This window comes from Pistacia vera, unplaced genomic scaffold, assembly GCF_008641045.1.
Source record: "Pistacia vera cultivar Batoury unplaced genomic scaffold, PisVer_v2 Contig154, whole genome shotgun sequence".
Taxonomy (NCBI): Eukaryota; Viridiplantae; Streptophyta; class Magnoliopsida; order Sapindales; family Anacardiaceae; genus Pistacia; species Pistacia vera.
In genome coordinates, this window is record NW_022195619.1 from 1,054,735 (window position 1) to 1,070,892 (window position 16,158).

At 34.0% G+C, this 16,158-nt stretch overlaps 2 protein-coding genes across 4 annotated transcripts; both read right to left on the reverse strand.

Annotated features, from left to right (window-relative positions):
* Positions 1-331: 331 nt before the first annotated feature.
* Positions 332-6,132, reverse strand: LOC116124642 (uncharacterized protein At1g10890). 3 transcript variants are annotated; one of them, XM_031410365.1, is made up of 6 exons: positions 6,036-6,114; positions 5,904-5,955; positions 5,032-5,223; positions 3,663-3,881; positions 1,114-1,333; positions 332-742 (listed from the first exon to the last, which is right to left on the reverse strand). In XM_031410365.1, exons 3-6 carry the CDS (start codon positions 5,163-5,165, stop codon positions 476-478), a joined length of 840 nt encoding a protein of 279 aa, XP_031266225.1. In that variant the 5' UTR covers positions 5,166-5,223; positions 5,904-5,955; positions 6,036-6,114; the 3' UTR covers positions 332-475. The 3 variants fall into 3 exon arrangements, with proteins under 3 accessions (XP_031266225.1, XP_031266226.1, XP_031266224.1); XM_031410366.1 differs by lacking the exon at positions 5,904-5,955 and having other exon boundaries at positions 6,036-6,132; XM_031410364.1 differs by lacking the exon at positions 6,036-6,114 and having other exon boundaries at positions 5,904-5,978.
* Positions 6,133-14,700: 8,568 nt separating this feature from the next.
* On the reverse strand, positions 14,701-15,261 carry LOC116124658. The gene has a single exon (XM_031410379.1). The coding sequence runs from the start codon at positions 15,156-15,158 to the stop codon at positions 14,715-14,717; it is 444 nt and encodes a 147-aa protein (XP_031266239.1). The 5' UTR covers positions 15,159-15,261; the 3' UTR covers positions 14,701-14,714.
* Between the last annotated feature and the right edge of the window lie 897 nt (positions 15,262-16,158).

Below are 16,158 nucleotides of genomic sequence, written 5' to 3' on the forward strand. Positions count from 1 at the left end.
TTGAAAAGTTAACTAGAAAAAATTACACAAAATAAAAAAAAAAAAAAATCTGGGCCAACCTGACTCGCACAAAAACCTGTCGGGTTAAGGTTGACAAGCCGAGCTAACCCTTCTGGCCAAAGAGACAGATCGGGTTAGGCCTAGCCCGCAATTTTGCTTAACCCACCATGGGCTAGGCCAGATTGGGCCTGACGGGTTCTTTTTCTACCTTTATTTCTACTATTAATACACTTAAGAAACGACAAAACTTTGATATAATATAAACTATTTATATATGAAAATAAAAAATTTCGAAAAATGCAATCTCTAAGATTCAGTCACAGAGAAAATATAAGGGGTAGAGCTGGGTATAGAACAATGAATAATAACAAAAAACTGTATTTTATCATTTAAATCACAAATGCAAACATGTAATATTAATTAAGTCAATCAAGCACAGACATTTTGACAAAATTATATGATGTTTCTCCGGTGTTCATTTAGACCCAATTGCAAACGACAACTTCGGCCGAGATTTGTTCTTACCCAACAACTTCATCTGATTCGAACGTTCTTCCTCCTCTTGCTGTTTCTTCCTTCTCAACGCCTCTTCTTTTTCTCTTTGGATGCGTTCCAGTTCACGGTAACGCTCCTCCTCTCTTCGCTGCTGCTCCTCCGCTTCTTTTCTCTGAGATTCTTCAACCCTCCTCTGGTTTTCTTCAAGCATCATTTCCAATTCTTCTTTCTCTTTGCGCAGTTGCTCCTGTAATCAAAATAAAATTAATATGAACAAGAGTTTTTAGATTAATGACAATATTTCCGTCACAAGATTAGTTTTGCACCACCTATTTCTCTATTACGAATTCTTGTGAGGAACCATGTCATTGTAAATCTTAAAATTTATTTGTTTCCCTGAAGTTGGACGGGTATGGCCAAACCTTTATGGGGTGACCAGTAGTTGTAAAACTGCGGAAAATAAAAGAGAACAGCTGAAAGAAGCTTTTGCCTTAAGCAGCTAGAATGGTGTCATGAAAACTATCATTGCCGTGGGAATACGAAGGGGAAAGGAAAGGGAATATGAAAAGGGGAAAAAGGTGAGTCATCTGCACCAGGTTTATTATCATAAATACTTGCCTCCTTTCTTCTAGCCTCGATTAGAGCATCTTCCTTTTCTTTCTCAAGTTGAGCTGTGACTTCATCTAGAAGTCTCTTCCGCCCCTCCTCCAACCGCTTCTGAATTTCCAGCTTAATCTCCTCAGAGTTCAAGCTCTCTTCAACTTTCTTCCTAATAGCTTCTTCTACCCTCCTTGCTGTCTCTTCTTCTATCAGTTTCAATTCGGCTTCCTGTTGACGCCTGAAGTAGAAGAGAAAAAGTTAATTGGAAACATAACCACTATCACAGTGTTGGAGTATGTCACCCTTTCAATTCCAGATGCCTTCATATCAAGACAATATATAAAACTAAAAAAGCAATACATGAATCATGATTCCTTTTCTCGTTCTTTTCCCTCTCTCTCTATACATGCTGTGTAACTACAATAAATGGCAAACTAACCTTCCTGATGATAAAGGCACTAAAAAGTATGCTCATGCTTTTAAGGCATACCTCTAACTGAATCCTGATAAAAACAAATCAATTTCAAAACTGGTGAATAGTAGATAAACGAGGTACGCAATTTGATCATCATATATAACAAGTTGAACTACAGCAGTATCTTCCTTCGGAAAAGCCTGTGGAAAAAATGTCAAATAACCTGCTGCAATTTGAGAGCTAATTACCAAAATATATCAATCCATTGCATTAAATATTACTTCAGACGTTAAAGTTGTGGCCCTGTTTCTATGCATATAGATATTGAAAGTAGCAACACCTCGAACACAAGCCACTGATTCAACAGCCAAAAGAAACATTTTCTGGTAACAAACACAGCATCTGGATGCAAACAGAAGACTGGGGCTGCATTTAGGCAAACTGAACTGCACTGAAGATCGAATCAAGCTCAACTAGAAGGGATTGGAAGTCTGCTTTAACACTACAGGGATTGAGAATTTCCAAGACACTCATCTCTTAAACCTGGTAACCCCAAGCTAATGCCTAGTGGGCTAGTTTGAGTTGAGATTGGTCAAGTTTGTTAGGCTACATGTGATTATAATGGTTTTAAATACGATACTGTCATTGACCATGAAAAAAAAATTACATAAAGGTGGTTATATACTAATCAAACACAAAATCACTATTTAATTAAACCATTATTCTCTCATGCCATTTGATGACTGTTAACTGTAATCTGTAAGTGATGTAAGTAGGTACTGGAAAGCTATAATTATTACCAACCCGGATATCCTAAACTCCAAATATAGCAAGCAAAGGAATAAAGATTATGAACCAGCAGCATACTGAAGAACACCAGATGTTCTTCACCAAAATATGAAGGACAGATCAGCTAAAATAAGACACCAGAATTCTACCAATCGCAAAAAAAGGTAATTACGACGAAAAAAGCATATGGTGAACTCTGTAGATAAAACTAATAGAAGAAAAAGACACATCTCCACATAAAAAACAGCAAGCAATTCCAACTGCAATTAAAATTTCCAATTTCTTCTAACTTTTTTCCCTTGCACGTGTAATCAAGAAACTAGTAAAATAATTAGAAGTTTTCCATGTTTGTCCCTCACATTGTACAGTGCTACACTGTGCACAGCATCTTTGAGATAATCAAAATTGTATAACATTGCATTATTATGCGTCCATATGATTGAGGGTGCTCATGTTTAATTCACACATAAAATGGCTTTTTAAACATTGCAGTTCTAGAGATGACAGGACAAGAAACAGAATGCATAAGATACTGTTGTGCCATTCATAATTTCTGTATTAAGAAAATAGCAGATACCTCAAAGTTATAAGTAAAGAAGTGGTGTATGTACTCTAAATATGACGAGGCGCAAGTTAGCCTTGCAACGAAGACGAAACAAGAGAAAAGGAAGAACAAAAAAACAAATGATGTAGGAGCAGGGGCAGGGACAAGGACAGAGAAAGGGAGAAGACAAGCAATTGAAGCTTTTCACTACCAAGGACCAAGGTTTCCAAAAACATCAAACTCATTTTATTTGATTTCCAAAGACCAAACCACACAAACCTCAAGCCTTCCAGAAAATATCAAAGCTGCCACACTTGGCTGACGGGTGAACATAAATGATTTCAAATTTGTAAAACGCAGTAGCCATCATAGCTGCCTGCATCATTGTGGTATTTTTCTCCTCTAAAAAGTTCATCCCAACACTACAATCAACTTAAAAGAGACAAAATTATGCAGGTCTGAACCAAAATGTTCAAAACTAAATACTCATCATTAAATTCAGATTAATATGACCTATGTACTAGCACTACAGCAAGCCTCAAGAAGATTCTCCATACAACTCAGAAAGAACCTTGCATATATATGATCCATGGGCCTTCCAAAATGTAACAAAGAGTTTAAAAACTAATATACTCCAACATTGAAGATGATAAAAAGAGATAACAATAAGACTGGACAGCAGATCCATTTTCTACTCAACTCAACAGCAGGGTAGCATAAATATAATCCTATGATACTCTGACGGTGAACTTTAAAAACAAAAGCGATAAAAGAAAATAACAATTGAGTAAATATAGCCATGAAAACCTTAAAATATACCTTTTTTTCTCTTCCTCTTCTTTTCTTAATTTTTCAATTGCATTTTTCTGCTCTAATGACCCAAGACTTGGACTTGAGGATTTATGAGTAGGAGACAGTGAAGAACTCCTACTTCTTTGCCTCTTATAGCGCCTTGGTGTTGGAGAACGACTTTTACGGCGTCTTGGAGACGGAGAACAAGCTTTCCGGCGGCGTGGGGAAATAGAATGACTTTTCCGCCTGTAACAACATAATAATTATTGAGCAACAGCAAAAATATTGGGCATCACAAAATAAAACATGAACCAGACCCACCATCTACAGCAATTAATATAGAAGCATATACAGTTACCTCACACATTGTTAAGAATGTGCTCCATCTTTTATCACATGAAGAAGCTAATGTCACAATCGAGCAACAAAAGGACACCCATCAGCACCCATCACCTGCTCACTTCCCATCCCACATGATGGGAAGAAACTGAGTCTTGAATTTTATTATGAAGCACATGCATCCTATCTAACACTCAAAGAATTGTATATATCTCGATCAACATATTTATGTTGGAAAATTTTCTAGTTAACCATGCAAAAGGTCAGTTCTCCAGGAGTGTCAGTAGCTACAGATGTTGATCAATGCACAGAAGCAAGCAACATAATCATGAAGTGTTTTTGAAAATAAGGAAAAATCAACAATACCATAAATTAGCATGAAAGTTATCACAAGGAAGTTTATATACCATCAGGGTGCTCATAGAACACATGAAGAGAAAATTCTCTTAAAAGAAAATACATCATGAAGATACTAAAGTAAACAATCAAACTATCCATTCTAGTCACTTAAGAAAAACTAAAGAAAGAACCCTGTATGTTGACCAATGACTAAATTTCCACGTAAATCCCTGATTCAGAAGAAGATTCGGCAGAATGTACAACTTGAAGATAAACATTCCAGGAAACAGGGTCATAGGTCTTGATAAATACTCTGATACCAAGGAAACAAATAACCAAAATTCATCCACCTTACAAAATATCAACAGCAGTAATAACTTAAATTTGGCATCCAAATTATCCAACAACCACTCTTGCCAATTCCTTGACTTCAAGAAGTTCAAACATTTTGAATTCATTTATCCTTTCTTCTTTTTTTTCTATTTTTTTTTAAATGTTTCCTAAAATATTCTATCATTCAGAGCAAACTCACAGGCTTTATTGAGGCAAAACAGAATAGCGCCAAAGGACCAACAGAAAAGGATAGGATGCGTACAGATCAACTCCAACATATTGTATTTCCAATCCGCATGAGAGATAAGTGAGTCCCCAATCTTTCTTAAAATTGCTCGTTAATTAACACATTAATCTAAAACAGTGAGAATACAATCGGGATCACCTGCTCGAAGAATATGATGAATATGGTGACCGACTTCTATCTCTCCGGCTCCTCCTGCTATACCTAGGCGAAGGTGAATGCCTCCGCCTATATGTCGGTGATCGCGACCGTGAACGTGACAATTCCCTAGGCATTTCTTACCAACAGAATCTTATAATATGCTTTTGTTTTACTCGAAATTCACTGCTGGCCCTGCAAAATCAAAATAAATCAATATCATTTACCAACATAGATGCCTCTAAATAAATTTAAGAATATGTCTGTAATCTAAATTAAGCAACAATATGAACAACAGCCAATCCACAAGTTTAGCCACCAATTATCCACTAGGTTGACAAATAAACAAGTAGAGAAAATCAATAACAGTTAGTTCAAACAAGAGTCGAGCTCACAGAGTTCCATTACAGATACATACAACAAAACTAACTAGCAACGGCGACAAACATTCACAAATGAGAAGCAAAACTAATAAAAACAAAAGGGTCCCCAAAAAAATTCAAAATAATCAATACACCAACAAAATAATAGTCTGTTTAACTGCCAAAAATCCAAAAGAACAACATAAATCAGTAATAATTTTCCATCACTTGAACCTTAAACCTTGGTATCTGTTTTTCATAAAAAAAATAACTCAATACCCATAAAACCAAAAAAATCAACAAAAACAAAGATTCCCCAAAAAATTAATCAAAAGGAACCCCGTTTAATTGCTAGAAATATCAAAATCCTTTAGTTTTCATTATTTCCAAGGATTAAACGATATAGATATATATTCATAATCAACAAAGATATAAGCTTGTTAAACGATGAAATTTCAATTTCAATAACGAGGTATAAAAATAAAACCCTAAAGTAGTAGATAGATGATGTACCCGTATGATCTCAGCAAGTTTGTTGAGCTTTGCATGAAATCAAATTGAAACCCTAAAATCAAAATCAATCAAAACAAAACCTAAATAGAGAAGGATTTTAAATGGAGACAAAGCGAAAGATAATTTTTTTACCAGAGATTTTAATAAGGAAAGAAGATGGTCCAACAATAGTCAATAGAGGACTTATACTAACTTTAGATGACTTCAAGGCTTAGGGATTCGGCCTTATAGGTAGGATGTAAAAGAAATAACTACATCTTATTTTGGGTTTTTTTTTTTTATAAAATCGTTGTACTAATCATTTTTTTTTTTTTTTTTTTTTTAATATTAGAGTTCGTTTAAATTTTGTTTTTTTTTTCTCATGATTCTCTATTTTATCTTTGGAAAAAAATATAATTTATTTATCTATTAACTCACCCATGGATAGTCCAACAATAAGAGTGGTTGTGTATGACTTCAACCCATAATCCTAGATTTGATTTTGGACACAAAGTAATACTTTGCCTATAATTTTACTTGCGGGATAACTTCTCCGAAGGAATAGTTGAATGCAACAAAAGCGGGCTTTGATAATTCAGTTAAAAACTTACGGGTTATAAGACACTTATATTAGAAAAGATAATGAAAGCACAATTAACGATTTAAACCGTTAACTTTGATTGAGATTTGTCAAATGACTAAATATCCATGTCCAGGTAATATTTTAAAATATATATTGCTTTATTATTAATTTGTATGATTATATATATTTTAATTTGTATAGAAATTTCAACGATATATATTTTTTTATTTTTGTTGTGTGCGATTTTTTCATTAAGTTTGGTGAAGTCATAAGCCCACAAGAATATTGTTTGGTCTATAATCAGTTTGATTTGGCATTGGTTTGACCCATCATAAGCTCATTGACAATGATAGATGGACCTAGCATAAGCTAGTCATGACCAACCCTGGCAGTTGTTCGACAAACCAGAGATAAGTTCAAATCTCGGATATTTTATAATAGATAATTAACACCTATGACAGTGCGATCTTAGCTTCTAATCACGTAAATATCGTAGTTGCAATTTAAATTTGATTGCAATCCTGTTATTTTCTCTCTTTCCTTAGTCTCAAATTTGTATAAATACCCTCTCCAATTATGAGAAGGGGGTTAGCAATTTTTACTTTACAATTGATATAAATTGTAAGCTCTCATAGAATAATAGTGGACGTAGGCTCAAGTTCTAACTTACCGAACTACTTCAGAAATTATTTGTGTCTTTTGCATTATAACGCATTTTCATACTGTCATTGCTGATTTTTATTAAATCATGCACACATCAGTTCCAATTCCATCACGGTAAATCGGATCACTCTAGTTGGTACGAATTTCATATCAATATTTTGTCACTAGAAGGAGAGCCTCTGCCTACTTTCCCTATTCCCGGCAAGAAACAAGCAATTTCAGTGAATAGTTGAACACTTGAAATTTCCAATGGCCCGTACAAGATCCAAAGTGACTACCGAAAACCACGACAATGCGAAAATCACCCACCATAAGGTGAATCAGGACGCTGGTACAGGCCGATCGCTAGTACCACTGGCGTAATAGGTCATAAATCAACTACGACCAAAAACCTCTAATCCCGAGAATGGCCAATTGATGGAGATGATAATGACGCTGGTCATACAGGTGATGTAGTCGAACGTGGCTGAGTTGAGAAATGTGCAGCAAGCCAACCTAATATGGTTCATCGACAGCAGGCCAACCTAATCTGGTTCATCGACAGTACAGAGCGACCTTGACATAGTAGTGTTAGAGTAGGTGCCCTATAACCAATCAATTATTGTAAAATTGACTCTATAATAAATGTTTATTTATCACTAAAAGACATATTCTTCTATATCGTGTATGTAATGATATATGTCCTTAGGATGGTAAAAACCATGACGAGGGTATCAAGTCTATGATCACATATGGTAGCAATTCTAGAAACATCTGTAGCCCTAGTATTATTCTGACCAAGTACACAAATAATACGGTAAGGCTATCACAGTGTTGAACGACCCTGTCGAAAGGTAGTGACTGATCTCACTTGTCAAGGTTGTTTGCCGACAGCTTGGTGCAACGCATGGGTACTTGCTAGAGGCAAGTTCATTGGACAGACCCACCAAAGGATTCTATATGGATGGTAACCATAGTGTCTATGGAATAAATCATCTAACGAATGGTGATACATGTGATCCTTAGACTTGAGGTCGCCGCAGCGCCCTATACACCGATTGGTGTAGTTTGAGACTAACCTAACGTAGTTCTATTCAGAGCTGTCAATACGGTAATGATTTGCTACATCAAGGAGTGTATCAAGACTATAGTGGATTGATAGAGGATTCATCACTCCTAGGTATGTGAGAAGTTATCTCACGACGCAATTTAGTGAATGGCAATGACACTAAAACTGTGGCCATAATGGGATTGAGTTGTTGCTCAATCCAATTTATTATTCTGGTCATTGGTCCATTAATTGAATACATAGATATCGAGGATAACTAAGGTTGACACTATTTATGTACCTCAGTCTCGATGAGATAACAGATGATGAAAGGATTTGATTGTACGGTAACCATATCGTTGACAATTAGTTGTTTCGTTGAATCCGAATCCATCGGGTGGCCATGATGCCTTGCTAGGGGCCAATCTTGATCTTTGAGTAGTGAGATGATTAATTGGTGTTAATCGCGATACTACTCACTGCCGATACAATAAAGAGCTTACGGGTCACACACTTAGAAGATAATTTAAGAATTGTTTTTATGAAAGGGGTATTTTCGTCTTTTAGGACAAAAAAGTATTTTGGTAATCTCATAGTGCAATTAAATTTACTAAGGTTGTTGTCTGTATTTAATTTTAATATTAAAATTAAAATTAGTGAGATTATATTTAAATATATATGTGCATATATTTAAATGGATTATTATTAATAATTAAATGTTAATATTTATTATATATTAATTGATTTTAATTATATTAATAATCAATTAAAATTAAAATACCATAAAAGGTGTGTTTGGTTGCAAGGATGGATTAACTTAAGAATCCATGGCTATTCCTATTGGGAATAGTGTGTGAATCAAAGAATTTCTTTCTTTGATTCACTTGATTCTTGAAGCCTTCTATTAATTCTAGCAAAACTATAGTAGGTTCTGCGGATTATCTTCGTGTGGACGACGTTCATGCGATTCTTTTCTTGAATCAACAAGCGAAATCAAAGTATTGAAGGACCCTCCAAACATTGGTAATGTGTTCTTAATCCTTGTATGGATTATTTATTATGATTTATATTGTAAAATTTTCTGTTTATTAACATGTAAGCAATTTGATCTATACCCAGATCTGGGCATAGAAAGTGATTGATTTTTTGTTTTAATTTGTGTTTTTTCCGCTGCCTTTTTGAGATCAATCACTTACACGCAGGGCACCTTCCACTCACGAGCGAGAATCTCAGGGGCAAGTTAACCCCGGGAGATAATTAGGAAAGTAGGCCATGGGAGAAAATAAAGACAATAGTTGCCAAAGGGATGCTTGTCCTAATCGACGAAATGCCCAATGTCGGCGTGCCTGTTTTAACACACGCCAAAGGCAAGCTCAAACCTCACAAGCCCACGAGGTCACCACATATAGGTTGCATACCCCGATTAAGCAACACGCGGCCATGCAAGCTCCACATGCTCTCAATGTAGCCAAGCCAAGAGGATACCTATAAAGACACCTGTTGTTAGAGGGAACATCCATCATTAGCTACGACGAAGGGCATGTGAGCTTCTGGCCACTGCGAGACATCAGACAACGTGGTTGACGCACTCCATCATGAGAATATGAAGCTCTCTCTCTATATATAAAAATGGCAGCAATCTAAGGAGAGAAGGATCCAGAAAAAAGAGGCAAAAATGGGGGAAAAGAAAAAGAGACACAAAAAATCACAAAAGCAACTTTCTCTAACCCCAGATTTTTGGTTAAAAAGTAAGCCAAAAACCTTTTTCCAACCACCGAAAAAATCGATCACTTATTTCTTGACCTCACACAAATAAATAAGATATTAGTGGATGTAGACCTTATTCTCTTTCTGACTGAACCACTTTAAAAACGTCTAATTGTCTCATCATCTCCCGGGAGGCACATCCCCACCTTGATCGCCGTTGCATGCAATACAAGTCTCTTATGTTGATTACTAGGAATCACACACCCATCTTACTTGGTTCTCCTCGGAGTCAACTGAGTATCTTTGGTTGATGTGTGTCTTTGTAATGCCCACATGGAGGTACGTAATTTAATTTATGCTCTTATACCTTTAGTTGATTTTCGCTAAAGTTATTTTGAGAAAATGTGAAGAAAATGCCTTAAATTTGCATTAAGGGTAAAATGGTCTTTTCACTCAAAATTAGTTGAAAAAGTGGGGAGTGAAAAGAGATAGAATTTCATAGAGAATGCAATAAAAATGAGGGCATTATGGTAATTGACTAAGGGACATAGATGAAATTTTAAAGAAAGTGTAAAGGCAAAATGGGAAACTATATATATTTTTATGTTATATCAAGGGTTGAAGAGTGAAACCCTAGCCACTCTTCAACCCATTTTCACGCCAGTTCTCCTCCAAATCCTCTCAATTTCTTCACTTCTTTTTCAAAAGAAATTCATAGATTTTGGGTATTTTTGAGTGGATTTTCAATCCCAAGCAACTTTAGGTAAGATCCTTGCACTAAGAAGTGATTTTTCATTTTTAAAGTGTTGAATTTTGATGGTTTGTGCTCATAGGATTTAAGAAGAAGAGAGTTTGATCAAAGAAGATTCTTAAAGGGGTTGGATTGCTCATATCAAAGGTAAGTAAATCCCACCCAAGTTATGATTTGAGAAATCAAGTGTGTAGAGATTTTACATATATGTATATGCTTATGATTTTGAGAATTGTTGATGAAATTGATGAATTATTGATGAGTTTGATGATTATTGATGAATAGAATTTAGCCATGAGAAGTGGTTTTGGTTGTATGATGATTAATTGAAGTTTGGTTGAAGTTAGAAAGAGTTGAGTAGAATTTTTGGGAGTGTATTGTTTTGGACAGGTTTAGTAATTGTTTAAGGGAGTTTTACTCCAAATATTGGTGGCTTGAGAAAGAGATAGAATTGTAGTCAAATTAGAGTTTGATTATGCATGCAATATGTTTGATGAAATGTCCAAGAGAAGTGTATGCATGAGTTTTATTCATTTATGAATTGATATGAGTTTGTAGATGGTAGAGAGAAACTTATTTTTATGCTACATGGCATCCTTGCATTTAAACATTTGCATTTAGAAAGAATTATAAGCATGAAACCATCTACATACATATATCTTCATAAGAGCATGAAAAAACACTAAAATATGTTAAAGAGAAAATAGAAAGAAATGAGAATATTAAGATATTCAAATATGAAATTTTAGTTAAAGAAGTGTAAAAAGATAAAAAGAAGAGAAGGTTGTTGCGATGGGGAGCCCGTGAGTGACATAGTCCCACATGCACGCCGCCTTTAGTGAGCGGCCTCAGAATTCAGAAAGAAAAATTGTACAGTTCGTTAGAAGTGCATGTGGATAAAGACTGTACCCAGAATTAGAGAATTCACTTACACGACCAAGGCTCCAAATCCATGCCTCAACCGAGTCCGATTGGCAAGAAAAGAAAGAATAGAAAGAAAGAAAGAAAGAAAGAATAGAAAAGAAAGAAAGAATAGAAAGAATAGAAAGAAATAAATAAAGAATAAGAAACTGAAAACTGAATGAGAAAAATAGAAAGAAAAAGCATAATCTATGCATTTGTGCATTTGCATCATGAATATGCGTAATACCATGCTCATTATTGTGAGTCGTGAAAAATTAGAAAATTGAGAGAAAAACAGTGAGCAAAATAGAGAAAGAATGAGAAAGAACAGAGAGAAGAACAGAGAAAGAATAGAGAATAGTCGGGAAATGAGTTGTAAGGAAAGAAAATTCAGGATTTAAGCAACGGAGAGAGAAGGGTAGCATAGCAGGTTTACTTACTGAACAATTAGTGCTCACTCCGTTGTTTTCAATGTTTTTGCAGGTAATAGGTGAGTTGCGGTCACTCGGAACGTCACGTGGTGGAAGGGATGGGCTACACTGTCAAGTTGTTATTTTGAGTATATTTTGTAAATATTTGTATATAAAGAAAAATTAAATATGGGCTCATACTTTATTACTCGTTTATATATGTATTTATTACAGTCTTCGTCTCGACGCTCTAGCCGGTGCGGAAATTTGGATAAACACTTAGCTCCTCTAATATGGGATTGTTGTACATTTTTTCTTAATTACTTATAACATTACCTTACAAATAACATATTTAGATAACAATTTTCTTAAGTTAATTTTACAAGTGCTGCATTTTTAAAATTTTTCATATAGTACATATAAAATAACTAAATAGGTACCAGGATTCATCTTCATCTAAGGTAAACGAAAAGTTGGTGCAATGCACCTATTATGAGTTGACGGGGCCTTCCTTCTAGAACCAAATGTTTGAGCATAAAATGTAATTGTCCAAAAATGATAAGTTAGGGAACTGATCACAATAGGTGCAAAGATAGAGAACTGATGGAGATTACAAGAGTACACAAGAAATAGTTGATATAAAGTGATAGCATAAAAGCTAAGTATGAGTAATTTGTCTTGTGTAGTAGAATTGGAGCCTTGTAGGTGAAGAATTAGCCTTGTATGGTAGAATTAGGTTTTCTCCCTCTTCTTCAATCTGATGTCCTTATATAGGGCTTTTAGGTCATGTATGGTTACTTGTTCCTTAGGTTTATGAATCATTGTTCACTATTTTTTGGGTCATTGGGCATATTCACATGAATACTCTTTTTTATCTCCACTTCCCCATTCTTAGGGAAGTGAGCTATAACTTCCTCTTTTATGGGTTCTGGGCCTTTAGGCTTTTTTTTATTGAATTGGACTTGAGTCTTTTAACTTGGACTTGATTTCGCTGATAGCTTTGCCAAGCGGTATGGTTCAAGCATAATCGCAATTAATTTTGAGTTAATTAAATTCAACCATTAAATATAAACAAGAAACAATTTTTCTTTTGTTAAAAGAAAAAACAAATTAAGATCAAAAAGTAATTTTTATATAAAATGGAGAGTATCATAACTTCCCAAAAAAAAAAAAAAAACAAAAAATGAAAAGACCCGATATAGCCTTCTCAGCCAAATTTGTATGAACATTTAATTGTGTTGATCTATGTTGTAAAGTGGTGGAGTTAATTTTAGTTGTAATTAAAATAATTATTATTTTGAATATTTAATTTAATATGAAATAGTCTCCCCTAAATTAAATGAAATACCTCAAACTACCGTGAATGATTTTTACTAAAATGTTGCCATTTAGATAAGTGATCATGAAAAATGGATTCCGAGAGATATATTATAACATTAATTAAGGTGAAGCCATTGTCATACAAAATTTTGACTCAAATTTATAATAATTTATTTTTATTTTTTATTTTAATCTCATGTAATTCAATGGTGTTAAAGTTACTAAAATGACATTATATTTAACTTCTTTTTTAAGTCTATAATTACATTATTTACATTCAATGACGAAATTGAAAATTGTGTTCTGGGATTAGAATATATATAATATTTAGTGAATGAAGGTGATTATTTAAAAAAAATTATATTTAATAGAAGAATATATATAATATCTAATGAATGAAGGTGATTATTTAAAAAATTATATTTAATAGATATAAGTTCAAAATTTAAGGATAAAATTTAGATGATGAAAGTATTATTTTATATATAAAATCAGTTTTTTACAAGTTCGGAATTTGTGATAACTCAAAGAAATTGAAGTTTGAGGCAGCGAGCTAAGCTCGACGGAGCGAGCTAAATGAACAGTTATATCACAGGTCACAAATAAGCCTTATACCCTTTAATCAAGAAGGTGAATGCGGTATCAGATCATGTAGTCCTGGATTTAACATGATTGAGCTAATCATGGGATTAACTCCCTATGTTTAAGCCACAATTCTTAAAATCTCTCATTTAATTGTTATCAAATTTTGTATAAATTACCTCAGAAAATTCATTATAATAGTTAGCAATTTTAGAGAGATTAGACTTATTTTTGTACTCAAAACATTAATTAGGCTTGAGAGTCAATATCTCGTCCAACCACTTTAAAAACTATTCAGTGTCTTGTTTTTATTATTCTTTGTTGATTTTCATTAATCATGCATACATCCAATTTGATTTCTTCAAGGTCAATCGGGTTTCTCTGGTTAATGTAAATTTTTGTATCAACAACCTAAAAATTATAAGGTCTGAGGTAGGAGTTTGCCATTGATTACATTAAAACAACAATTATAAATTGGTTTATAATTTCACTATTAATTTGTGTTATAATAATTTTACTAATTTAATTATATTATATAAATAAATTGCTGACCTAGTGACCTTATCAACCGGTAGTATTGTACTGTAATATTTACCTTTGCTGGAATTTAATTAAATAAAATCAATCCAACTGGCTGGTCGACACTAACATATATAATAATAATAACCTCTTTCCACAATATCATGATTACAATTAATTCTGAGTTAATTAAGTTCAAGCATTAAACATAAAAATAAATAAATAAATATTTAAAGACCAGAAAATTATTTTCATATAATATTTGAGAATATTAGTAAAAAAAAAAAAAAAACAAGTGAAAAGACCTTTACAGCCATCTCAATAACCAAAGCAAGAAAACCCACCCACCCCCAAAAAAAAAAAAAGATCAAGAAGGATGAACCCTATTAGAAGAAACTCCTTTCCAAGCTGATTTCATGGAAGCAGAAGCCGAATTCATGGCGGCTTCAATATATTTTTTTGAAGCAATTGTGGCTGCTTTCTCCATCAACTTCCCCATTTTTCTGGCCCTTTCACCATTCTCAACGAGGCTATTCATTTCCTTCTTTGACATGCTCTCCGTTTCCTCTTCAAATCTCCTGAACTCGTCCATGCAACTCTCCATCACCGATTCGAGATATTCTTCAGCTTTTTGCATGGAGGTTTCGGCCTCTTTCGCTTCTTCTTCTTGCTCAAGTTCGAGGGCGGCCCATGACTTGTAGGCTTCGATCTCGAAGAGCTTCATCAGGTCTTCGATGTTGGATGGATCGAAGTTCTTGTCTTGACACGATTGGTCTGAGAGGAAAGTGAACTGGGAAATTAGAGCTTCCATATTTTATGGAGTGAATTTTGGTGAAGTTTTCAGATCTAAAGAGTAATGGAAATTGAGAAGTGGGTGGGAAGGAAGAGAATAATCATATATTTATTGGATGGTTATCCATAAAGAATATATATATATATATATATAATTTTTCTTTTTAAGTTTTTCTTGCCAGACATTAAGAAACACTGTTAAATATTAAATTTGTCTTAAATTGAGAGATATATAATTATACATAGAATAATTTGAGCTAAATGGCAGCCTTGAAATATTAATTTAGAATAAATTACCTACATTTTAAAAAAAGAAATTAAATATGTTTAGGAAAGCATATATTCTCAGCCAAATTGCTCAAAATTGTTCTTGGTTTGATGGGCAAAGGGTGTGAAAATTGGACCGTTGAGTTCCTTTTTGTGTCTATAAATTAATTATAAAAAAGCAAGAATCTTGTTTGTCAATGAATGGTTATGGAGTGTTGAAAATGATAGAGACATGGATGGATTTTCTTATCTAATTCATAGTTGGGAATATCAGTATAGTGGAGAATGGGGCCATTCTCATTTCCCGTTTGACTTTGTCTCTTCATTGTTTTCTTTTCCTTTTCATTTTTATTGCAAAGTTAGCTTTCGTTTAGGTGGCTTTTATTGCAAAGTTATCTGAGTTCCTTTTTGTGTCTATAAATTTTCTTCTCTTCATTCTTGTTTAGGTGGCTTCATTGCAAAGTTGCATCAACAATCTCAGTATATTATTGATGCAATATTTTACACTAATTAGAGCGATCCGATTGACCTTGACGAAATCAGAACCGATGTGTGCGTGATTAACGATAACCAACAATATATGAATGTAAATACAGCAAAGTAAATGACACAAAAGGTTTTTAAAGTGGTTCGAAGGGTTATGATCTTGGGCCTACGTCCACTATTTTCTTATTTTGCTATGAGAGCTTACAAGAAAGTAATAGAATTCTTAGAACAATTTGCTAACCCCTTATCTATCGTTGGAAGAGGTT